Here is a 27,120-nt window from a genome sequence, read left to right on the forward strand (position 1 = left end):
TGATTATATGTTGGGGTCTGAGAGAGGGATCAAAAATGGGTGTTGCCTCCACAGAGTGTGAGGTCTACTTGAAAGGGACTAGACTAATAAATGAAAGATTATAGGGTTACATTTCACTCCCTCACTGATGCTGGTGCCTGCCCCATACTTCACCCAGGAGTGGATACTGAGTGAATGAAGAAGGAGGGGAAGAAGAGATTATTTTCAAAACAAAGTATAATCAAATGCTAACGACTTTAAAACAATCCAGAAGTTGTATTTATATTCACAAAAAAAGAGAGACTAGTATGTTAAGCTGGAGGAAAGACCTTTTAGTTTTAGTAAGAGCTTGGAAGGGGGGGGGTAGAGAGAGAGAGAGAGAGAGAGAGAATGAATGAATATGAATGAATCAGTATTCACAGTCATCATACAATTCTGACTTTAGAGATATCCACACTCAGCTTGCTTTTTGTGTCCCATGAAGTCGGAACAGTCACTTTGCAGGTTCATCTCCTGTGGCTGTAGGCAGGTCGCCTCCTACTCGAGAAGATGCCAGCAGCCATAGGGTGACCTTATTAGTTGCAGAGGATATCACGGTTGTCACTGTGCATCAGGAAAGCGGGCTGCAATTCAGCCTCCCACTCAGCTTCTATCCTGATAACTGGCAACTTACGGAGGGAGTGGGGAGCCAGTTGTTACAGAGAGTGCACAAAGCCAGTGACAGTAAGTAAACGGGGCAGTTATTACTGCATATCTTCTCTATGCGAGGCATAGTTCAGCAGCATTCCTAGTTTAACTATGGCCACCTTCCTAGTTTAACTATGGCAAGTTGGAGCACAGTAAGTAAACAGGGCAGTTATTATTGAATATCTTCCCTATGCGAGGCATAGTTCAGCAGCATTTTGAAAAACAGGGCCACCTTCCTAGTTTAACTATGGCAAGTTGGAGCACCCTGATATTTTGCCCAAGGCGCATGGCCTGCACCATTGCCTTAATGTGGTCCTCTCTCCTTTCGTGCATGTTGGAGATTAAATGTCCATGAGAGAATTAGCCATATCATATGAAGAGGCTTCCCTGGGTCCTCTGGTGTCATAAATGAACCATTAGAAATGCCTCTTCCACAAAGCACTTGGCAAGGTGTTTCCTGCTCCACCCCATCCCAGTGTTAGGGAGTCCTATTGCTCTGCCCCCCAAATCTAAATGCTGAGACCATCCTCAGACAAGCCATCATGATTTCTACTCCCCCTACAGTGACAGGCTCCTAACTGCTCCTCCTGTCTCTACTTGGCAATCTCCTGTGTGAGTGTGTGTGTGTGTTTAATCAATCCAACTTTATTGAGTTAAAACATACATACATAAAAAGTACCCTTCTAAGAGTGTACTTTGATGAATCTTGACAAATTATATACCCATGTAACCATTACCACATCAAGATAGAACATTTTCATAACCTCCCCAAATTCATTTGTTTCACTTTGCAATCACTATCCACACCTCTGGCCCTAGGCAGCCACTAACCTCTCTCTTTTATGGTAGGGTTTTCTTTCCTACATTTTGTGTAAGTGGGATCAACTTGAGCTTGAAACATTCAGATCCCACTTTGCAATCACTATCCACACCTCTGGCCCTAGACAGCCACTAACCTATCTCTTTTATGGTAGGGTTTTCTTTCCTACATTTTTATGTAAGTGGGATCAACTTGAGCTTGAAACATTCAGATCATGTCTCTCTTTTACTTAAACCTTTTATGACTAATTTAGGTCAAATGAAATGCAAATACTTTCCCTTAGCAAGTATTCCCTCCAAGGTCCCATATAGTCTGGCCTCTGGCTACTTCTCCTGCCTGGTCCTAGGCCTCTCTCCCCTTCCTTCCTAACACAGAAACCATGGTGGGGAGGAACTTACCTGTTCCCCTACCATTAACTTGCCATGCTCATTCATGTCTCAGACTGTTAATTTATCATTATTTTTCTCAAAATGCCCTTTTCCTAGTCTGGCCTTTTTCTTTTTTCCTTATTTTTTTGAATATATTTTTCTTGATTTCAGAGAGGAAGGGAGAAAGAGAGACAGAAACATCAATGATGAGAGAGAATCATCGATCGGCTGCCTCCTGCATGCCCCCCACTGGGGATCAAGCCCGCAACCCAGGCCATGTGCCCTTGACCAGACTAGAACCCGGGACCCTTCAGTTCACAGGCTGACGCTCTATCCACTGAGCCAAATCGGCTAGGGCCTGGCTTTTTCTTAAAATTCAGATCCTTGATTGACTACCTTTGTTCAGAGAGTACACTTAAACTTTTTCTCAAGTTGTATTTGTCCCAGCTCCTTTTCATGTATGAGCCTTCTCACTCTTTGAAATCAGCACGTGTAATTGCCCATGTTCCCCTGCTAACATGTGAGCTTCCTAAGCCGAGGAACTGTTGCTCTCTTTTTGGCCACGCCAAGAAGCAGCTCAAGAATCAGACCTGCCGTAATGTAGGTGCTCAACACAGGTGTTGTTGTGGCAGGCGTTGTGTTTGTTTGAAGCAGAGGCTCCATTGACCGTGTTGTTGAGGTTTACGATTGAACTTTAGTGGATGCCCTCCCTTTCCACTGAGAGTCATGGAAGGATTTATAATAATTGCCACCTTCTGAAGCTCCTGGGCTCACCTTGACCCCAGAGGTGACAAAATCAGCAGGCTCATTAAGACAGATGAACTAGTAGGATAGGGATGGACAGTGCCCAGGAGTCTTTTGGCCTCCCTCCCTCATTAACCCTGTTGTTTAATGTCTTTTTAACCTGAGTTTTAGAAAACAGGCAGCAGGGTGAGGAGGGGAAATGACAAAGGGGGTGGGGAGGACAGGCCAAAATCATTTTATAAAAACCTGGCAGAGGCACAAAATTGGAAAGAAAATCTGTAAGCTACGGGAGACCCGGACGGTTAAAAATCTTCTTTCGGCTTGGGAGCTGCTGGAGATAAGAAGTGATTTTGAATTGTGAGTACTTGGAAAGTGACAGTGTCACCAAAAGCACAGCCTAGTGATTAGAAGAGAGATTTTCCAGCAGGGCTGTTAGAAATGTGGAACAAGTTCAGAATTACAGCCCCAAAAGGAATGTTCCTGCTAAAATGTACTCTATAGAAATAAGACATCCAGGGTAATTTATGGCTGTATTTTTAGGACTTTCAGACTGATTGCCTGGAGGGCTCAGCTGGGATTTCCTTCCTCTGAAGACTGGGTAGCACAATTAGATGGGGTATTACAGGTCACGGTCTACCTGGCTCCAAAGCCTCAAGATTTGGCTCCTGGGAGGCAAGATGTGAGTCGAGCCTGTGACAAATCCTTGAGCCCCCAGGGGAAGCCTAGTGTTTCATGGAGAGAGACTATGATTTCTCTATGGATTCTCAGAAACAATAAGTGTGTGTGTGTGGGGGGGGGGGGGGATTTGGAGGCTATTATTTGGGAATTTACTTGATGCCTTATTATTTATGAAACCTCGAATCTGGGTTTTCAGGACAATCCTCGGATTAGGATCCGCAGGGATAATGGTACCACGAAGATGAGACCTAAAGGTTATTAATACAGAGGTTTCAGGGAAAGAGGAAGTATACCCAGCCAGTTGGTCCAGGGGCCTCGCTCTTCTTTGCCATTGACCCTCTTCTTTACTGAAGATCTAATGGATTCCCAGCTCCAGCTCAAAGTCAGAAACAATAAGTGTGTGTGTGTGGGGGGGGGGGGGGATTTGGAGGCTATAATTTGGGAATTTATTTGCTGCCTTATTATTTATGAAACCTCGGATCTGAGTTTTCAGGACAATCCTCGGATTAGGATCCCCAGGGATAATGGTACCACGAAGATGAGACCTAAAGGTTATTAATACAGAGGTTTCAGGGAAAGAGGAAGTGGAATGAGAAGTTGGTTGATCCTCAAGTAATCTAACCATTTTTTGAGTTGCTTTATTGCATGGTGGGGAAATATCTTCTATCATTTAGTAATTCTGCATTGGCCATTCACAGTGCTAGGAAGACAGATCAGTTAAATGCTACAGATATTTACTGAATGCTTGCAATGGCCAAAGGAGTTTTATTTGCTAAAATAAGACATAAAAGAATAAGATGAAAGAAAGGTAATTGGGACCTGGAAGTCCACCATGGACTTCAGGAGTTTGTGCACTCTCTGAAATCGGATATAAAATTCTGTGTGCCCTTTTTCTTGGGAAAGAGTCCGTCATTGGCATCAGGCTCTCAAACTCTGTATCTGACCCTGCAAAGATTACAGATTAAGGATCCAGCTGCTCTTAGAATTGATTGATGATATTTCATGCCCTGTGACTATGCAGAGACATATCAAAGGGCAGCATCCACACATGTATGCTGGTCCCTCCATTCCCTGTAAGTCAGGTGCTAAGTTATGGTCGTTTTAGTGCACAGTTCTATATTGTCCTAATGTGAAAGAATAAGAAAAAGAGAGAAGTGCCTTTGGGATAAGCTGTGTTTTTTGATGCCACTGAATTGGAGATAACTCTGGAGAGATACTCACGTATGTGGTACTTGTGTGCTAATGGGGGAAAAGAAGGCAGGAAGGCAGAAAGGAAAGAAGAGAGATGTGGACAGAGTGTCCCCTATCTGGGCAAAAAGTACAGAAGAATCAGAGAACTGTGTTCTGTCCTTCAGGAGTCTGGAGTGGCTCGATAGCCATTATAATAAACCTCTCTACTAAGCTTTAGTGACTTAACTTTGACAAATGTCCAAAACCAGCCAGGTATAAACGTTTAAGTTTAAACATGTGAAGATGAATCACTTACCATTGTTTTTCATCGAACATTGATGTAGACTATCTAACTTCCTTGAAAAAAAATGGGAGAAATAAAATAAAGCCACGGAATATTCTCCTCATACCAGCTGGGGGCAATCCAGTACTACAAATGTGAACACGGAGAAAAAGTGCACCAGAGAGATCATTTCTAATGTTGCCGCTACTGCATGAACTGCTGTCTTTTCTTCTCAAAATAACTTCTCTTGGGCTCTGAAAGCCATAGCCACGGGCTGTGCTGATATGGTCATTTGGAAATGCACTCTTTCCTTTGCAATGGCAAGTCCCCATAGCAAAGGAACCGTGGGTCCCGTGGCAACTGAGCTTCACAACCTTCCAGACCGTTGAGTGATGAAGTTTGTGGCAAGTGGCCGCTCAAGATTGCAAGCTGGGTGCTCCCTTGTCCAAGGATGTTCCGCCTTGTTGGGTGGTTCAGAGGTGCTCCATTCAACCCATTTACCTATGCGTTTCCCAAGGAGTGATGCGGTTCTAATGCCACGGAGATGCTCATATGACTCTGATGTGTGGTTTACAGATAAGCCTGGGTACTTCTGGCATTGTTCTGAGTAAAATAGTGGTATCGTTCACTTCCTAACATAAAAGCATTGCTTGTTACTTCACACTTTCATTTTTGATTCTAGGCTAGGTTTCACAGATGATGCAGTGGAGTACTTGACATTTTCTCTTTATTTGCAGAGTGTATCTCTTGGGGGCATAGAACCATATGTGAGGTATGTGAGGTACAGGATGGTGCCTAGTAAAATAAAGTGTTGTAGACCAGAGAAGGGAGATCCTGATAAGCTGCCGTTGTCAGCAAAACTTCCTTGGAAAAAGAGTCTGACACCTCTGCTTTATCCTGTTTGAGCACCTGAGAGCTGTGCAGTGTTCCTGGGACCTTGGCAATATAACAATACCCATTCTGGTCTTCCTCTTGGATGAAAGGGAGCCAAGTGTTTGGGTCTGATTATTTCTTCTTATAGAGGGGAATCTTATTTACTCTTTTGGAACATTATAAATTAAAAAATTTCTTTTTTTGAAAGCTTTACGTGAAATTTTCATGTAAAACTGAAAATATATTACTATTGTCATTCCTTGAGAGTTTACTCTCTCTGTCAGTGGAAGAAAAAGACGCTATTGTGGTCCACTGTTTTAGTTCACCAGTATTTTGGTTGCTTTTATTCCTGAGTTTCATTTTTAGTTTGTCATTTTACCCTATCTGATATAAATTTAATCACTGCCTCTCTAGCTCTCTGAGTATCTGCTGGTTTCGACTTAGAGAGCAGAATCAAAGTAATAACAGAGATACATTGGTGATTCCAGAAACTCGAGTGGATAAGATTAAAAAGTAATCTTCCTCAGCGATGAAAAGAAGTGTGGATTCAGACACAAATTCTTAGTTTTTGACAACTCAGTACAAGAACTATTCCAAATGAAACTTGTATAAGATTTATTATCAAAACCGGTGATATATTAATCAGAAAATTTGATCAAGATTTTCACACACAAATAAACAAGTCTCTTAAATTTTCATTGAAATTGCTGTTATTGGTACATTTTGCCTACAAGGATGACTTTTCTATTGAATAATACTGATTCTGATAATACCCTGTTGATTAAGTCTCTTAAATTTCATTGAAATTGCTGTTATTGTACATTTTGCCTATAAGGATGACGTTCCTATTGAATAATACTGATTCTGATAATACCCTGTTGATTGTCTGTTGGATGTTAGGATAGTCTCACACATCATACAGTTTCTTTTGTACAACTGAGACCAAGTTCTCACATGGAGAGTGGCTAAGAGATCCCGGCTGACTTCTTAACAGCTCTCCCAGCCTCACCAAACCTTTTTTCCTGACATCATGTCCTATTTCTCCTCTTTAGTATGACTATATACTGTATTGTAACTCAAATCTTCTGTGTGTTTTTCTTTGTGGTTGGTGTTACTCAGGGCTCAAATGTCCTTTATTCTGAACATCTTACCTACCTACCCATTCCTAACCTGCCCATCTTTGCCCAAGGCACCATTTTCTCCTTGGAGCCTTCCTGATCAAAAGTTGGACATCATTTTGTCACCCTGTAGAATCTCATATTTTATCTGTACTGATCTTATGGTATTAAAATATTTTCTATTTATGTTAATCAATCAAAAGATCTTAAATTATACACTCCCTGATAGTCAAGACCAAATTTGAGTCAATGTAACTCTTTCATAAGCTACACCTAGCCTTTTACAGATAAAATGCTCAAATGTTCTGGTAAATGCTCAAATGGCAATGAAGGCAGTCAGTTCAATTTAAAATGAAGAGGCCTTCCCTCACCAGCTTGGCAGCCATCTTATGCTTAGTGGACACTAGGTATTTGTGGAATGAAAACAGGTGAATGAAAGGGTACATGAATGGATGCATAGATGGGATGGTTTGATGATTGGATAGATGCTATGAACATGAGATTGAAATGACTATTTAGATTGTGTGCTTTCATGACACTCATTTTTCCTCTTCTCAGCCTTACTGCTCACTACACCTTCACCTTAAGGTCTCTGAGAATCCCTACACATCAGGGATCATTGCCAGCCGAGAGACAGCTCCCAGCATCATAGTGGCGTCAGGTAAGAAGCTGACCTGGTTTGCTTGCTGCTGTAAATTGTGTTTATTTTAAGAAGCTAGATATCTCTGCTAGGAACTTCATGAGCAAGCTAAAGATATTTTTTGAATTGCACCTAAACTATTGACCCTGAATCAAGTATGCTGAAAAACGCTGCTCAGATATGTTTGCAATCTCAGTCCATCTCAGGCGATGCAGACTGCCCATGTGGCTCATTGTTAGCTTGTGCAGAAAGTTCCGTCCGCTCATGGCTCTGTGCTCTTTCTAGGTAACATAGGTTCTGAATTGTCAGACAACGACATCAGCATGTTTGTCTCTTCAGATGCAGGGAACACTTGGAGGCAGGTAAGAAAGCGTGCTGGGTCAAGTTGCTGAAGTCTAACTGACATTAAATTTGCTCAGTTTGATTCCATTCTGGGAACTTATTCTCCTACACATAATAACTTATTTAACTACATATAAATCCTACAGCTTGCCAATGCATTTATTTAGTCTTAAGTCTTTGAGGTTAGTGAATCTTTTTGCAATTTGATTTTTTTCTTGTCATTCAATAAAAATGACCCATTTGCAGAGCCTTTATAGAAGAAAGTTTATAAGGGACAGTGAAACCAAATTAGATCTGACTGAATTTTTCCCATAAAAGAAAACCAGAACCCTAAAGTTTATCATATAGGGAACATGGCACCTAGAAGGTAGATTATATACCTAATGCTAGGTTATCTCCATAAATTCCCCGTGCCTTGAAGTCAGAATAGAGAGCAATGCAGTGATATAGAAATAGCAATTACCCAGGTGGTGTTCTGAGATGTTTAAATCTCATGAGCAAAAGACAGAGTAATAACCATCACCGTGCATATGCTAGGGAAAGTAGAAATGGAATCACTTTAAACCAATGTGTTTAGCTTAAATGCTTCCTCTCTTTCTTCTGAATGAAAATTAGATACCCATAGCTTATAAAACAGGCATTTAATGAGCTTTCGCAATCATAACAAGATATGTGCCTAATGCATGGTTGTTACCCTTCAATAAATATGTTTTAATAACCCACTGACATTTAATTATCATACAATAACTAGCACCGTAAATTGAAATTTAATGCACAGGTAATCACAGAGCAATGAGAACAACTCTGCTTTATATTTTAGTCAGAGATCTCCATGCTATGGTCCAATTGCTATTTCCTAATTCCAGGCCCCTAATAAGTCCTCAGTGGGATTCACATGTTGTGAGAAGGGCAGGGCAAGAAAGAAATTTGCCTAAAAACCTCAGGGCTCTTGATCTTCGAGGCAATGAGCACTGTTAATTTTCCTCTAGAGAATAGTTAGAGAGCCAGGATCCCTTTTGTTTTCCTTCCAACACCCCCCAAAAAGCAAAATAAGTCTCTACTTCTATCGTCCTTGGATAGGATATACCTTCATATGGGCATAAGAAGTAAATAAAGGAGACTTGACTTGGGGTGGTGAACACACAATACAATACAGATGATCTATTATGGAATTGTACACTTGAAACCTATATAATTTTATTAACCAGTGTCACCCCAATGAATTTGATAAACATTTTAAAAATTTCAAAAAAGAAGTAAAGGGGAAGAATATTATGTCTATAGTGTAACCACAGACAGAGCTATATAACAGTGTGACTGTGAGAAGCCAGCATGCATCTTATATAGAGAGGACTTAGAAATTGTTTTCACCCTGTTTCCATTTTACTTCACATTGGTTTCTCCGCGTTTAGAAAAAGATCCAATGGCACATGTACCCAAATATGATGATTCCATTTTCATCAGAGCTACTTTATAACTTGGTAGAGAACCTATTAATTGAACAAGAGCACCTTTTTTCTAGAATACTTGGAAAGTTTGAAAGAACTGTATCTGGAAGGTCACTGTAATGCTGCAAGCTCCAGCTCCATCAGTCACTACATACATGCTCGTAGGCAAGTTTCGACATCTCTCTCAACCTTAGTGACCTCGTATATAAGCATGAGAATGTGAGATTAAAGTATCTCTAAGGTTTCTTCTACCTTAGAATGTTACCCAATATAAGTTATCCAATATTCTGACATGATTATCAATGGGGATCAAAGAACATGCCACAAAATAAGATCAGAATATAAACATAAATACATACCTATTCTTTACATTTGTTTTGTGGTGCACCTAAAACAATTCTATGTAACTCCAGGGGTACATGTAGCCCATCTTGTGAAGCAATGTTCATTATTGTGTCTTCCCAAAGATTTGGGGAAACCTTGTTCAATCAGGAGAGGGATTATTTTTTCTACTCATGTGAGGACGAATTATTGGAACTCTGGATGTGTGTGGACATGGATGTGTGTCCATGTGGATGTGGTTTCCTCTTCCAGATCTTTGAAGAAGAGCACAGTGTCCTGTATCTGGATCAAGGTGGAGTCTTAGTTGCTATGAAGCACACGTCTCTTCCAATTCGACATCTCTGGTAAAGGCACCTGTTGCCCATGAGTCATACTCCTTGCGGTTCCTCACTGTGAAGGCTAGGAGTCAGGCTATCAGACTGTGATCATGTTTATTGTAAAATGTCAAGGTCTACTAGAACATAATTTACACCTTTGCTCTTTTAAAATAAGATTGTGGCCTGTTGGAGAAGGAAAGGACATAGGGAGGGGAGGAGGAAGGGTACAGGGAGGGAGGGAGGGAAGGAGGATGAGCTCTGCCCCTGAGAGAGGAATTACATTATAGTTTTTAAATGTGACAATACCCTCCCCAGTGCCTTACCCTTTTAGCACAATTGTGGATAGAATGCTGCGCCAGGCATAATCTCTGAGTAGCTTCACTCCTTTCCCAAATAATGCCTCCTCATTACCAGTATGTGTGTTCTGCACAGAGATCAGGATACTGTTGCTGATTGTACTTCCTTAGTTTCCCGTTTGGGGGTGACATTCTGCAACTCTAGCTGTAGGTCTTCTGCAGATGGATGTGCAAGTCCTAACTTCCAGAGGGGTTTCCAACAGACTCCTTCATGTGTGTTTTTGAAAGTGATTCTCTCCACATTCGAGCTTGTTCCAAGTCAAAAGCCTGATTTCCCTCCTCTGGTAGCTACTCTGGTGACCGAAGGGAAAGCTGCAGAAATAAGAGAAACAGAGGCTTAGCCTGGTGGAAGGCATCCATAGGGAAGGGCAGAGCAAAAGAAACATCCTGTGTGACCCTCAGAGTTGCAGACTTCTCTCCTCTTGCTATCAAGAGTCTGTCCTTCTGCACCCATTCATTCACTCAGTGAGTCAACCAGGATTTATAACGATGTAAGAGAGATGCTGTAAGGCTCTGATCACTTGGAGGCGGCTGGCTCAAGTCCATCTAAATAGGTCCCCTATGGCCATTGCTCTTCAGAATCACCTGAAAGGCTGGCTACTAAAGTACCCTGAGGTTTTGGAGAGAGTCACATTGAGATCTAAGATCTAATAAAATATCCAAATTTAAAAACGGATTCTATCAAAGACTCATTATTATTCTCATTTCATGCAGCTCTCTGCTTGTTAATGTAATAATACACCCGGGTCCCAAATCGCTGGGCTAACTGTATTTCTACCTTCTCGTGTAATTAAGGACACTTATTCAAGGCTCACTTTGACAATGCCTTAGGCACTTTTCAAATGGATTCTCTCCTGGTTGGTAGTATCTTTCTTTAGAAAGGATTTTTATTTTTCCTTTGGAGATCTGAGGACTGTAATTGTTTTTTTTTTTCTTCTGTCATTAGGTTGAGTTTTGATGAAGGGAGATCTTGGAGCAAATACAGTTTCACATCTATTCCCCTTTTTGTGGATGGGGTTCTGGGTGAGCCTGGGGAAGAGACTCTAATCATGACGTAAGTGGAACACGTCTTGATATTCATCCAGAAACGTGTTTTTTAGCTGTTTGTTCGCTTTGCTGCTGTTAGGTTTGGAGTTGCCAGCAAAGTCCGTACATGTGATTTCATGATTCCCCCGTAAAGAGGAAAGAAAAGTACGGGCACCAGTTTCCTGGCTTTTACTAATTATGGGGAGTCCCACACTGAGGGTGGGTGACAAACTACCTCATTTCTTCCCCTCCTGAATGGGCTGAGGGGAATTAGAAGAGATCATTGCAGTAGAAAAGAAAGCTATGCATTTAAAACTTTAATAATAAACAAATTCAATATATAGAAAGACATGGGCATATAAGGAATGGTTTCACTTTAAGGCAGAACTCAGAGCTTGAGCAAAACCCCACGCAGGCTTTTCTTTTTCCCTGGCTCTTTACCTAACCCAATTGTGAGGCATATTAGGGAAACCCTGAGAACAATCTGTTCTTGGGAAATTGCATTTGCACTCATTCTTGTCTGGAAAGAGATGATCATTAATTTGTGAAAGACTTGATTAATGACTTGCCTGCCTGTGGGGTTCAAAACATTGGCTTTGAATTTAAAATATGAAACTGCGCCTTTTCCTTTCCCTAGAAAATTGGACATAGGAAACAGAGGGAAGGTTTTAAAGTAGTTGATCCTGTCGGACATGACAATGTAAAAATCAAAGTGATGAGTTGGTATATTTTCTAAATATTCTGTCCCCTTTTCTTTTTATTTTTTTAATGATAGAAAATCAATCAATCAATATTTAATATGCCTAATAGCTACACTTTTGGCCATGGTAAACATGGCTAGATTAGCAATGTATTCCATAATTTGTGTTCATTTAATTTTTATATTTGCAAAACAGATAAAAGATGCTGACCACAAAGGCTGCTTTGTGGTTTTTATCCTTATCTGCGATTAGTGATTCAAACACCTCATTAAATACCTGTGTCTTTTCAGTAAGCAGAGTAGAATGCACAGTGTAGGAAGCAGTTGTAAGCACTTGGCCTTGGCGCCCACTTTCCCTAGCGACTGGTAGGAAACTAAATAGCATGAAAATCATGTACATTAGCAAGACAGCCTAGAAGTGCAACCTAGGACCATGTAGAAAGCAGTATCTGTGATTGTTTTCTCCATTATTGGTTGGTTGGTTGGTTGATTGATTGATTGATTTTTTTGTTAACCATTCTCTGGTACGATATATAGAAGTGGTCTTTTACGCTAAACAATCTACATCCTGATCACCTACTTCTTTAGTGATTTGACATTGGTTTTTACAAATGAACACAACTCTTTGAGCCTCCACATTACCCATAGGTGAAGTGGGGCCAATAATAGTCACCCCCTTTATAAATGCGTTTTGAGGATTAAGTGGTATGATCAATGTAATGTACTTATTAGCATTTTGCTAAGTTCATAATAGACACTGGGCAAATGCTAGCTGTTGTTATAACTATTGGCATTTTTATTATTGCAATTATCTTTATCTTTATGAACTCTGTAGAGTGTTCGGACACTTCAGCCACCGCTCTGAATGGCAGCTGGTCAAAGTGGACTACAAGTCCATTTTTGATAGAAGGTGTGCCGAGGAGGACTACAGACCTTGGCAGCTGCACAGCCAGGTAGGAGGGAGAGAGCAGAGGGTAGATGCTGAGCGAAAGGCATGGGGAGTATTGGGGACAAGCTAGTCATTCAAGTATAGGAATTGGGGTTCCCTAAGCCAGAATGCTCCTCTTGTGCTTTCTTACGTGTTTTGTGTTCCACAGCAGTGAGCAAACTCTACATTTTATAGCTTGTTGTGAAGTAATTTCTGTTTTTATTGTACTGGGATATAATGAGATAAAATTCAAATGTGCTTGGCTTAGACTTACAACTCAAAATGAAATACCAACTCAGCATGGGCATCTAAACCTAATTTATCTGAGCATGTCATATGGATGCAGGGTGGAGGCTGGGGTGAGCAAAGGGTCTTGAATTTGATCTGGCAAAGCAACCAGAGACATAAAATAACAAGCTTATGCTCTGTGAGCAATGCCAGGAGAGTCCTTCCTCCCCACTCCTGTGACTCCCTGGGATCAGGTACTGATTCTCGCCTCTTCCAGGGTACTCATGGTACAGAATGCAGAATTGTTAATAGGAACCTTTCCTTCATCCTGGCCCCTCAGCTATTTAGCTCATATCAGAATGCTTGTCTGAAAGTCTCTCTCCTTTGAGTTCCCAAGCCAGACGGCATCCAGGGCCCTGAAAGGATGGTCCATTGCAAAGCCATCACCATATTCAGGAAATAACACATCGTTTACCCCCAGCCTAGACTGTGATATATTTACATGTATGTGTGGAGTGGAGCCAGTTAAAGTGAGTTTTCTAAGAGAGACAGATTGTAGTAGCTGAGACAGACAGAGCTGTGCTCCGGTCCTTCAGACGTGCAGAGGGAGCTGTGTTTGGCAGTGCCGGATGCATCCGCTGGCTCGCCCACTCCATTCAGAGATGCAAAAATAAAATTATCCTCATCTACATGGCTGATATTTTCCCCTTTGGGAGGCAGGAGCTTTGTGTGTTCAAAGCTTTTATTTTGTAGAGAAACACTGAATTCAGTTTTCTCGCTTGTCTGATAGACGGATATAAAATCAGTGTAAAAAGCTGCGTGGGCAGAAGCAGCATAAATTGGGGCGAAAGGGATCTTTATATTTCTTAGGCAATGCTCTACTTTCATACATCTTTTCCAATAGGAGAATTGAACTGAATTATCCCAGATTCGTTGGCAATACACTTATGGGGCTGAGTCTTCATGATCCATGTGCCCCTCACAGCGCTGCGCCTAACACCTTGCCAAGGAGAGCGTTGCTGAATGCACCAGGAGTGAAGGACGCTTTTAGACACACCCTCCATGCTTCTTCAGACTGACTTTATTAGTCACATTCTATTCTGGGGCTGCTGACACTGAAAAGAAAAATCTGACAGCCCTAGTGGTTTGGCTCAGGGGATAGAGTGTTGGCCCACAGACTGAGAGGTCCTGGATTCGAGTCCGGTCAAGAACACATACCTTGGTTGCAGGCTCCCTGGCCCTGGTCAGGTTTCGTGCAGGAGGCAACCAATTGATGCGTGTATTTCATATCGATGTTTCTCTCTGTCTCTCCCTCTCCCTTCCACTCTCTCTAAAAATCAATGGAAAAATATCCTCAGGTGAGGATTAACAAAAAAACAAAACAAAAAAACCGTCAGCACAGAGCAGACCACCTCAGTCCAGATCACACTGAGGTTTGAGAACATCTCCCTGGACTGCCTGGCACAGGGAAGGTCCCAGTGTTGTGCTCAAGTACCTGAGTTCCCTGTCTCCTTCCAGGGGGAAGCATGCATCATGGGAGCCAAAAGGATATATAAGAAGCGGAAGTCAGAGCGGAAATGTATGCAAGGAAAATATGCAGGAGCCATGGAGTCTGAACCCTGTGTCTGCACAGAGGCCGATTTTGATTGGTGAGCTGGTGCCTTTATGCCAAGGAGTCCCTCAGTGTATCAAATCCTAGCTGTTGTTATAACTGTTGGTGTCGTTAGTACAGTTATCTTTATCTTTATGAACTCTGTGGAGTGGATGCTGAGCAAAAGCCATGGGGTTTATTGGGGGCAAGCTAGTCATTCAAGTGTAGGAACTGGGGTTCTCTAAGCCAGAATGTTCAACCCGTGCTTTTTTACGGGGTCCTTAATGAAAGCTGTGATTTGAAATAATAGTGACCTAGCTAGATAGAGCCTCCTATTTTTATGAAATTACCTTTGGAGACATCATGGTTTACTTGTACATGTGCATATGGAAAAACCAGGCATTTCTGTAGACTGAAAGAGGATTCCAAAGATGGCTGGTAATTATTTTCCTCTGTGTGATAGATCTCAGGACAAAACACCCTGAGTTGCTTCAGATGGCAACAGTGGAAACAAGGAGTGTCTTTTCAGAGAGCAAACATATGTGTGCTCAAGATTAAGCTTTCTAGAACCTAGGGATCCTGGGAGTGAAATGATGGCCTTAGGAGGCAGTAAATTTTCTGTCCCTGGAAGTGTTCGGTGGTCAGCTGACTCTTGCTTATGTGAGCATGGAAGGCATTTCTCAATTTGATGGTATTGCCACTCAACAGCTCCGTAATCCTAGCACTAAAGGTGCAAGTCTCCCTTTACAGAGAGTAGGTTCATTTAAACTGGAAAAGTCCTGAGAGGATTAGATGTTAAGTAAAAGAGTGCCAGTGTGAGTCTCCGTAACATTTGGGAAACAGAAATCTGGCTCACGGGGCCAGAGTTCCCTTGCTTTGGTCTAGGCCAGTGTTTAGCATTCAGGTGAGGTTGAAAAATTATTGAGAATGAGTGGGTGGGAACCCCATTGATTATATCCATTTCCTTGTCTGCTCCTCCCCCCCCCATTTTTTCCTTTTCTTTGATATTTCTTTCTATGTTTTGAGTTTAGAAAATGCAATTGCTAATTATGTAGGCAGTGTTAAATGACTGAAACTTGACCTGCTTGAGAACCAAAGTCATTCCTTTAAGAATTTATTTCAAGCTGTGTAGCAATCACTGGTCACATCTCTGATCATCAAAATATCTGAGAGGTATCATGTACACACACATCACAGATCTTAGAAAAAGTAAGTCTGCTCTCATGGGAGACCTCTGGAGATGTCTGAATAAGTAGCACTGGGCAGGCCTGGCAAAATTGGCCGCCAGCACTCAGACTGATCACCAAAGGCTGTTCCTCACTTGTGGGTAGACTGGTAAGGCAAGAGCCAATGCTCTATTCTGGGCTCAGCCAGAGGGCAGAAGAGCTTATTACAGTGGAGCTCACAATGAATTCTACAGGGGCCTCCCCAGCCATGACTTGTGTTTTAGTCATTGTAACATGATTTCAATGACAAAAATACTTTATCCCTTTCCTACGTTTCAGGATTGACACCCTGAAATACCTTGACAGGGAAAATGTTCCTGGGAATTTTAAGTCATTCATCCCATCCCTCTTTCTGAAGCCAAATGCTTCTCCTTCATCCACTGTATTCAAAGGGGATTTGTAAAGGAAGTGAGCATTTCACCTTTGCAATTGAATTTTAGCCTTATCAACCAGCCATTCTTGTGCAGGGAGCAAATGTATCCTCTCATAAAAAACACTGGGAAGAAGTGAGGTGAGATGTCCCAGTTCCCTGATTTCTCCTGGAAATATGTCTTGCTTTGGGAATCTTTTTCATGAGGTGCCAAAATAAGCTAGACCAGGGGTGGGCAAACTTTTTGACTCGAGGGCCACAATGGGTTCTTAAACTGGACTGGAGGGCCGGAACAAAAGCATGGATGGAGTGTTTGTGTGAACTAATATAAATTCAAAGTAAACATCATTACATAAAAGGGTTCGGTCTTTTTTTTTTTTTAGTTTTATTCATTTCAAAAGGGCCGGATCCTTGCCCACGGCTGCTCTAGAGTGATGCTTTCTTAATGCAAATAACTCACCTGCATTGGCTTTAAGGTCTTCAGGTGTGACCATGACAACAAATCGGATTTTTTTTAGTTTTATTCATTTCAGACAGGCCGGATCCGGCCCACGGGCCGTAGTTTGCCCACGGCTGAGCTAGACATTTGTTGTCATGGTCATTTTTGTTTTTCTCTTTCAAATTTAAGCTAGTCTAGAGTAAAAGAAACACAGGGGAAGGAAAGCAATCAGGTTTCTCCCCTCCCCCACCTCTCATACCCCTCAGTCTTGGCCCAATTCTTATATTCATTTGAGATTGGAATCTGCTTCTCTTAGCACAAACTGATATGTATTCTGAGAAGTGGGAAATGAATTGTGAATGAGGCCATTGTGTTGTTTTCTGTCCAAAGGGGATTTTTGTAATGGCATAATTTCTGAAAGTATTTTGGAAAGCTTACCATGACCTTAGGAGTTTCTACCAGTAGCTAGAGCGTTATTGATCCCACTTGACTGTAGCATAATGAAAGGTGGTTGTCATTGAATGTTCCCTCTTGCCTTGGCTGTCCCCTGGACAGTCCCCTGGGTGACCTTGCCTGTCATTCTCCAGCAGTTGTAAACTAATTATCTGAAATGAACACTGGGTGTCCTGTGGGCATCAGTTCTGAAGGCTTCCTACCCATGCTGTGTTGAACCAGCACCAAGTCCAGCTGGTATGTGCAGAATTTTAAGTGCCAGCTGCCTGGTGACAGGCCCCTTAAGCTGAGCCTGTTCTCCCTTCCCAGCTCTGTGCGCCAGCATCTCACCTCCATCACACAGATGGGCCAGTTCATATGAGTGCTTGCTGGTCGCTGCCTGCAATTTGTATGTGCATGTGGTGGTGCATTTTGTCATCAGCCTCTGCCTGGGTTCATCTTCCAGAAGCCGAGGATGTCAGGCCACTCGGAGGCCCCTGGGGGCAAGAATGAGAGGAGGCTGAGAGAAAGGGCTTTGACTGTTCCCAACTAGAGAGAGGATTTTTAAATCCTCTTACTTAGCTAGTACTGCCAGTTGGGACCAGGACAAAACTTTTCCTTGGGGAAATTCTCAGGACACTCCTGAAGGACACTTCCTTTCCTGCTGTGACTTTGAAGCATATGGCTTATGCACAGACAGACCTGGATCCTCTACTTAGTAGATCCAGATGTCTTGGAAGAACACCCCAAAGACATCAACATGAATGAGCACCATGCCACGTGTTGCTGTGTTAAACTTTTCAGTGAAACTTTACACCGAGGGTGGAGCTTCCTCCACTGCCTTTTCACTAGTTATAGCTTCCTCTGGACCAACCACGATCGGTATTGTGTATCCTCCTAATGAAAATTGTATCTGCTCTCTCAGCTTCAAGGTATTTACTTAGAATTATTGGGCATTGAGCCCAGTCATTGTGGCTCAGTGGTTGAGCATCGACCCATGCACCAAGAGGTCACCCAGTTTGATTCCTGATCAAGGACATGCCAGCATTGTGGGCTCGATTCCCAGTACGGGGCGTGCAAGAGGCAGCCCATCAATGTTTTTCTTTTCTCTCATAGATGTTTCTATCTCCTTTTCATTCTCCCTTTCTCCCTCTCTAAAATCAATTAATTATCAAATATATATAAATATCAAATATATATATATATTAAATATCAAATATAAATTATATATATACATATATATATGTAATATATATAATTTCTTTAGAAAGAATTATTGGTCATTGAGCCTTCATTTCTACACAGGCATCCCTCTTGCCTCCAAGTCAGCATTTCTGAAAATGGCTTCTGTAGGATATCTTCATGGGTAACATAGATATTCCCTGGAAAAAAAAATCCATTTTTGGAATTTAGTGAATACCTCTTTCTTGACTAAGTGACTGGAGTTGAAGTTGCCTGTGGACTAACATGAAATTGTTCTCAGTAATTTTGCCACCTACTGAAAGGCTTCTCTTGGCTCTTTCCCCAACAGTGACTATGGTTATGAGCGACACAGCAATGGTCAGTGCCTGCCAGCGTTTTGGTTCAATCCATCTTCTCTGTCCAAGGATTGCAGCCTGGGACAGAGTTATCTCAACAGTACTGGGTGAGTGTCTGGAGCAGTGACCTTGAGAGGTCCACCTTTGCTGCTTTTCAGCATGTGTTAAAGGTACAGAATTACTTCTGATAAAAAACCAGGCCTATTTCATTACAGCACAATTTATTTGCTTTCGTTCATTTTAGTAATGAAGCACAGATTTGCATTAATACCACACATTTCATCTGAGAATAAAACCCCAGTTGTAAATAAAGAAGTAAAACAGGTTCAAAGATGATAGTGATAATATGTAAATTGCTTCATTTTTTAATACTTTATTTCAGAACTCCTCAATAAAGACTACATTTTACCCTCCATGCATCCCTGTGAGGAAGGCCAAGTAACTATTTCATATCTGCATTTCCTGCAGTGTAGATGTGGGGATGTGGGACCTAGAGTCAGAGAAGAAGCTCATTGACTTTTCAAGAGTATATTAGCAGAAATGTTTTTTTCCATGTCCATTCTTGGCACGTTGAAGGCATGCATTCAGATCCTTATAAATCTGGAATCAGATTCTAAAGTTTTGGGTTTGATGTTCTGTGTTGTGGAGTTTATCCAGTATTATTTAAGAAATATAATAAAAGGGAAAATAATCCATGACTTTTCCACAAAAGTAACTGATGTTTATAGACTTAAAAATAGTGCATGTGATATATTTGGGTGCTAATTCAATCTGTACAAAGACATATTTTAGCTATTTGGGGAAATTTGAGTATGGACTTGTGATTAGGTGATGTATTAGTCAGGGTTTTCCAGGGGTATGTTTTTATATCAGACTAGAGGCCCAGTGCATTAAATACCTGCACGGGTAGGGTCCCTAGGCCTTGCCGGCAATCAGGGTCGATCTGTGGGGTGACTGGTGGGGCGATTGGGGGCCCCCTCCCACTAGCACCCACTTTGGCTGGCCTGGGGCCTGTAGACTGGAGGCAGCTCCTGCATTGAGCGTCTGCCCCCTGGTGGTCAGTGCACATCATAGCAACCAGTTGTTCCACAGTTCAGTCAATTTGCATATTAGGCTTTTATTATATAGGATAGCTACCTAGCTAGCTAGCTAAATGGATAGAGAATTTATTTTTATGAGGGGTTGGATCACATATTTATGGAGGTGGGCCAGTCCAAATCCCAAGATTTGCAGGGTGCATGGCACGTTGGATAACTGATGTATGCTTGCAGTCCTAGTCTAAAAGCAAGAGAACCAGGAGAGCTGACTGTGTACTTTCTACCTCAAGGCCAGCAGGCTTGAAACCCAGGAAGACCGCTGCTTTCATCTGAGTGTGAAGGCAGGAAAAGCGCTGATGTTTAGGGGAAGGACACCGGAAAGGAAGAATTCTTTCTTACTTAGGGGAGGGTCAGCTTCTTTGTTCCCTTCAGACCTTCAATAGATTGGATGAGGCCCACCCACATTGGAGAAGGCAGTCCGCTTTATGCAATATACTGATTTACATGTGAATCTCACTCAAAACCACCTTGGCAGAAACATCTAGAATAATGTTTGACCAAATATCTGGGCACCCCGTGGCCTATTCCAGTTGACAAATGAAATTAACCATCACAGGTTATATCTAAATCTAAATATTTATATGTATGATATTACATTAACAAAATATGTTATAGTGATGTATTTAGCTATGATAATTGTATTTTGGTTAGGCCAAAATAAATAAATAAATCTACCTTATCTTTTACAGATACATAATGTGTGAGATTTCCTATAAATTGTTAAAAAAGGAAAAGATACTGGTAATATTTGAAGATGTTAATAGAGACATGGGGATTTATTATACTATATTCTATCATTTGTGCATATTTTAAAATTTGACATTAAAAAACTAAAAAGAGGGAAAGGGAAGAAGAGAGGAAGAGGAAATGGGAGGGAGGAGAGAGTAAGGTGTAGGCATCTCACCAGCAGGCCAGTTCTACTTGACAACTCCTCACTTCTCATGCCAGCTACATACAGGAGTGGGGACTTGCGGGTTTTCTCTTATGCGCTTACCTTTAGTTGAAAATTTTATATTTTTATATGTAATTAAAAAAATATTTCCAAAATAATATATACTGCTCTTCAACAGGAAGGGAAAAAACATGGACGAATACCTCAAATATAATTTTCTCTGATGTCATGGATTCCTAGAACCTTTGAATGAAGGAATAAGTTGTGATTTCTTTGATCCATGACACAAAATCTAAGAAAAATACAAATAACATTTTCTCAGCAATGGGTCAGTGAGATCGTCAGCATCTAATACCTTGGGAAACAATTGAAAAGGGCTGATGGAATAGATAAACTTAATGTTATAACTAAGTTTATAACATTAAACACATAACTTAAACTTATATTGCTTGTATGTACCAGCATGTTTAGAGCTTGTGAAAGGCATTGGAAACCCCTACAGCTAATTTCAGAATCAATTTCTTTTCACTACTTCAATCAGTCAAGGAAGTTATATTACTCTCTCTCTCTGGTATTGATGAGAAGAGGCTGAAGTATAGAGGATTCTAAATTGTTCCAGATGCTACTCAATAGGCAGAATGAACACACACACACACACACACACACACACACACACACACACACACACATTTTTAAAGCTACCTCTAAATAGGTTTCACCAATCCTTAGGCAAATCAGTATTTGAAATCTGAGTAAATTCTGACTTACCATATGTAAAATGAAATGTCACAGATGCATAAATTATTCAATGGCATTTTTCATCTATTCCCTATAAAATTAAATTTAAAAGTGTGATTCAGTGATCAGCGTTCAGGTGCATTAGTGTTCGTCAATGCAGTTATGTTTATTAATCACAGAATGACAAGCTTTACTCCCAGGGCTCAGCCTTCACTCCCAGAGGTTGGTTCATGTCAGTGGGTTTTACATGATAGCATCTGATGCTAAAGGATTTTTAAGTTACCACATCTACTGCCTTCATCTATTCCAGGCAAACATTGTGAAAAAAAGCACCATCCTCAGTGAGTAAGCTTGTGTAAAGAGAGCATGTGATAAATACCAGCCATCAGCAGGTCTGATAAATCCCTGCTGTTAAGAGTAAGATGCTCACAGGTGGAGTGACCACCCACAGAGGGCTCAATGGGCCAGTGTGTGTGTGTGTGTGTGTGTGTGTGTGTGTGTGTGTGACAATAGTAACCTCAGTGGTCAGTGTGTTGTCTAAACACACTGCATTTTGCAAGAATTGGCAAGAGGTAAAATGTGGATGAAATTGGAAAGGAATTTTCTGCCTTTCTTACTGTCACTCCAGCCCCTCACCTGAGATGTCACTTGCTGTGTGTTGATTCATTAGCATCTAAACACAGGTTCAGTATTTAATGTTATAGCCACTACAGTGCTGTCATTAAGCACTTAGCTCTTCATTGAAAATATTTAATTACATAAGAAATGTATACACAGGTTCTATGTTTAAATAGTCCATTTAGATCATCACTCCAATCCTGCCCCCTTTTCCACACAACTGTGATCTGATTGCCATGTGTGTTATCAAACACTTTTCATTTGCCAGTAGATAATTATGCCAAGGAAAAATATATGAAATTAATTGGGGAGGTTGTTTTTATATGTGATGTCCTACTAGGTATATTGTTTTTTTTCCCCACTTTTCATTCAAAAACATATCTTCAACATCTTTTCAAGTTGGATTATGTAAGGTTGCCTTCTCTAAGTACATTTAATTCCATGCTATTAAAGCACCTGGAATTCTAAGGCATCCTCTTTTTGGACATTTTGCTCATTTCCTATTTTCTTCTATAAACAATTCTGCAGTTAATATTCTCATACCTTCATGATTGTTGTTAAAAGCATACAGCAATAATTAGTCTCTTTTGGCAATTGGAGGTGTTTCTGCTGATTTGTAAAGCAAATTCCACCCAAGTGCCTGGTTCTTTCTTGGACCTTTGTATCCAGGCTTTGCCAGATATCTGCCCCATATGGGCTAAAATACTAGCTTCCTGCTTGCAAACCTCCTTGGAGTCCCACACAACAGAGATTCATTTGTACTAACTGTCACTCTCCTTTAAAATATAAATGCCCGTAGATTCTGTAAGGCAAAGCTGAGAGGAAGGCTGAGGAGCATTTCCCACATTAACAAGGTGAGGAAGGTCATTTCAGACAAAAGAAACCAAGAGACTACCTGGGGAAAGGGCCACCATGCCTATAGAATCAAGGAGCCACCATGTACCCCAAGTCGCTACAATGCCAGTTTTAACCCATCTGTGGGCATTGCCTGCTCAGTCAGTACAGAATCTGTATTAGCTTTGGGCAGGGATGAAGCACAGGGCATCACAGGTGCAAGGTCTACCTGAGCGTGGACCTCCCATAAATGTTGCTCCCCAGACACCTCACTTCCTCACTCTGTCTCCTACAGCAGAGCACACCTGTGGTCATGCAGTCAGAGTTTGAATTGAATGGGTCTAGTAAACAATCATTTCTTGCCAGTCAAGCTAAACAAGCAAACCTCCCAACATCACCTATTTTACAGTTTAGCTGAAAGCATGCAGGTAAACCTTCCTTTTCCTTTTATTCTTTTTTAAATGCCCCACTTTATAAATGGTTCTGTTCACTTTCACAGTCAGCTTATTACCCTGTATATATAGCGGTGTTCTCAGGTTCACTCAATTCACTGTGATGGAAACATTCTAGCATCGGCTAATATCATGCTCCATAGAAATGCTATCTTGAGGAGATGCCAAAATATTTATCAGCTTCACTGTGCAGAATAATTGTGCAGGTTTTGTTTTAGTTCTTGGCTAGGACTGAGAAGAGATAGTTGGAATAAGAGCTGAAATGGGTGCAGAATGTCCCTCCAGGTGGCTGTGGCCACCAGTCCTTAGTCCTTGGTCCATGGAAAAGTGTGTGAGCAGAGTCCGGCTGTGTTCTCCACTGTAAGCTCCCTGCATCTGTTCATTCACCCTTTACCCTCACACCTTCCATTAGCCATTCCGTGGAAAGCAAAGAGGCTGGTGCTGGAGCTTAAGCTTGTTATGGATGGAGAATGAAATATAATGGGGGATGTTTTATTTGGTGAAAAACAGCTATTTTAGCATTAAACATATGTTATTTTTTAAAATATATTTTTATTTATTTCAGAGAGGAATAGAGAGAGAGAGAAACATCAATGATGAGAGAGAATCATTTATCTCCTGCCTCCTGCATGCCCCACACTGGGGATCGAGCCCACAACCTGGGCATGTGCCCTGACCTGGAATGGAACTGTGACTTCCTGGTTCATAAGTTGACATTCAACAACTGAGCAACACTGGCTGGTCCAAAAAAGGATTTTAGTACAACCTCTGCCATTTACCATTCTTAGCATATGTCTTCCTTTCTTTGAGTTTAGTTTCCTAGTCTATAAAATGTTTCCATTTGCTGTTGGGATAAATATAATGCTACAGAAGGCCCAGTGCACGAAATTTGCGCACGGGTAGGGTCCCTAGTGGCTGCCAGCTGCCGGCCGGGGCCTCCCTTCCCTAGCTGCTGGCAAGCCGGGGCCTTACTTCATTCCGCGCTACCCCATGGTGGTCAGCGCATGTCATAGCGAGAGATTAAACTCCCTGTTCGTTGAACTCCCAAGGGGACACTTTGCATCTTCGGCTTTTATATAGAGAGATATTATGAACATATAGCAAAATGCCTAGCAGACAGTAGTCACTTTACAATATGCCGATACCATCACCAATAGTCATCAGCTAAGGGCTCCTCTGCAGTAAAGGAAAAAGCGGGGGGGGGGATTGTTTTATTGTGTATATATAGTTCAGGCATTTATTTAATACTTAATACTGAGATCTAAGACTTGTTTAATCTAAGCCTCCCTTGTCTCATCTGTAAAACATGAAACCAGTATTCATTTGTATATTTTCTTACATGAAATAACCCCAAATCATTTCTTTCTGTTTCTCTATCAGAGTCTGTATATATCTCAGTCTGCACATACACAAGCACAAGCTCATTTATTTGTACTCATATGTGGTTATATCTTGTTTCTATTGTGCGGGATCCAGGGAATGTGCTGCAAATTTAAGCTGCTAAACTAACTAGGATGTTACTTGTTTCACGCCAACCATAAAAATTGCTGTAAATATAAAGTGGGTGTTGGTCTGGTTTATTCTAAGAAACCAAGATAATCTTCTCAAGGGAGAGATTATGTTCTTGCTTTTAAGCTAGAGATATTTCTAGATGTGTTGAAAAAAAAAAAGGTGTGCATAGACATTTCTGCCTGTGGAATTTCTTTAGACGAGCTGTGAATTCCTCCTGGACGAATGTAAAATGAAAGCTTTTATTGTTCCTGATGATTAGTTTCTCAATATACAACAGGGATATTTACTTAGGAAGCTTAAAAAATGATTGGAAAATAGCATTAATTTTCTGGGTCCAGAAAAAAACATATTTATATATATACATAAATTCTAGCAAAATAGTAATCTTCATACTATCAATATACATTTGGAATATTTTTAAGTGCTTTCTGTAAACATTTTCCTCCCTACATCAGCCATGGAAATACTTAGACTCTGGCTCCCCTGCCATTGCAGGCTAATGGAAGGTATGAGGGTAAAGGGTGGAGTTGCTATTTCCAGGGTCTTTGGGGACTGTGGCTTTTACCCAGGTGACCACATTTCTGTGCTTGGTGGGGACTTCATGTTCAGTTTGATCTCCTCAGTGTGTATCATGGACAATAACTGGTCCTCAAAGTGGTGCATGTGTTTGAAGTCCACAGAAAGGACATCGCTTGCATTATTTACAGACTCGACACTGCAGGGGCTTACAGAGCTGTTTTCTAGCAAAGCATGGTGCAGTCTCCCAGCAGAGACTCGGTCATTGTTGCTACCAAGTTGATGCTTCAGAGTGCCTTTCTTAGATGTTGTGTTCATGGATAGTATGGGGTTGGAAAATGAAGAAGGTGAATGTCACTGTATGCGGAGAGCTTGTTTCTCACATAGTTCTTCTTGTCCACTTAGTGGTGTTACCAATTCTCAGCCCGGTGGTAGGGCATAGTGGCAAGAGAACACCAGTCTCCGTCCAGAGGCCCAGAACTGCTACTAGTCCCCCGTGTGACCTTGGGAACCTCCCTAAACTGTACTTGCTTTCCCTTTTGTGCAAAATGAAGAGGTTGTGTTGGATGGCCTGAGATCCCCTCCGGCTCTGCCATGTCCATGGGCAATTTGAAATGATTATCAGGATTCCTTGGATTGCAGGTGCTCAAAAGAAGGGAAAAGTTCTTTATATAAATTGGTTGTACAACTATTTGACTTTGTTAGTGGATTCCATGAGTCATTCTCATGATTCTCAATTTTAAGGCATTTCGTTTAGTATTGCCATATGCCCCATTTCATCAAGTTGGCATTTAAAACAAAGTCACTTTCCATTTATTGTTGAAATGAATGACATGTACTTCCATCCTGCTTCTTGTGAGAAGTTTTCCTCCATCCCTCTAGGACTGCCTCATGACAGTCCCCTAATTCCAAGGTCCACTTAACTTAGGTTAAGGGGAACAACCTGCTTAGTCAGCCATGGAACCCAATTCTTTCTGAATGTTGATGTTCTGTCTACTGCACAAGATCATTGTTAAATATGAGTATACGGGGTCTAAGAAGATTTTAAGTCTTATCCCTACACTGTACCCAGAACTAGCCCCCATTTATCGCCCCAAGGCTTATTCTATTTCTTGTTGCATTAAGTCGAGTGTTATTATAACAATGCAGTTTTCCATTGAAAACAAAGGCATATAGTACATACAATCCCCAAAAAGTAAACTATTTAAATTCTTCTCATGAGCACAAATGAGGACTCCCCAGGTTCAGGGTCAATAAGACCAGCCTCGGCTACAAGAAGACCTAGAGTTCTAGCTCTGCACTAGTCACTGCATGGGGTAACTACTGTGGAAAAGGGAAGAGACAACTCTACAGAAAGGTGTGACTTCTAAGGTGATTTTTACAGAATGAATTGGAGCTTGACAGGAGGAAAGAGCATTCTAGGCAGAATGAACAGAACAAGCAAAAGAAGGCCTGTAGACATCAGCTTGCCAGAGCTGGGGAAGTGTGTTGGACAGTGGGAGGGCGTAAGCTAGAAAATTACATTAGGGCCGGATCGTAGACCTCTACTTGAGACCTGAACTGTACCCTTCATGAATAAGCCCACAGTAAGTTTTGAATGATTTTAAGAAAAGAATTGACATGGACACATTTGATCTTGATATAATCTTGGTGATAATAGCGTAGCTTCTATTTAAAGTATAGTTTCCGTTTTTAGGGAATTTGCTGGATAATAACAAGTTAATGTTTAATTATGTAAATACTAATGATTTTTACTAGCTTTTGATATTTTAATATTTGTTAAGTTCTTACAGTGTGCCAGACTCTAACCTCAGCCCT

General features: G+C 41.2%; 1 protein-coding gene across 1 annotated transcript in view; it reads left to right on the forward strand.

Moving 5' to 3' along the window:
- SORCS1 (sortilin-related VPS10 domain containing receptor 1) overlaps positions 1-27,120 on the forward strand; it is a 236,399-nt gene that overhangs the window by 133,183 nt on the left and 76,096 nt on the right. Inside the window, exons 10-16 of the mRNA XM_005878302.2 lie at positions 7,279-7,381; positions 7,646-7,722; positions 9,745-9,836; positions 11,112-11,219; positions 12,727-12,844; positions 14,566-14,696; positions 18,637-18,750. Coding sequence (XP_005878364.1) covers positions 7,279-7,381; positions 7,646-7,722; positions 9,745-9,836; positions 11,112-11,219; positions 12,727-12,844; positions 14,566-14,696; positions 18,637-18,750 — 743 coding nt within the window. The remainder of the gene's footprint in view (positions 1-7,278; positions 7,382-7,645; positions 7,723-9,744; positions 9,837-11,111; positions 11,220-12,726; positions 12,845-14,565; positions 14,697-18,636; positions 18,751-27,120) is intronic.

The sequence above is a fragment of the Myotis brandtii genome, unplaced genomic scaffold, assembly GCF_000412655.1.
Source record: "Myotis brandtii unplaced genomic scaffold, ASM41265v1 scaffold550, whole genome shotgun sequence".
NCBI classification, from domain to species: Eukaryota; Metazoa; Chordata; class Mammalia; order Chiroptera; family Vespertilionidae; genus Myotis; species Myotis brandtii.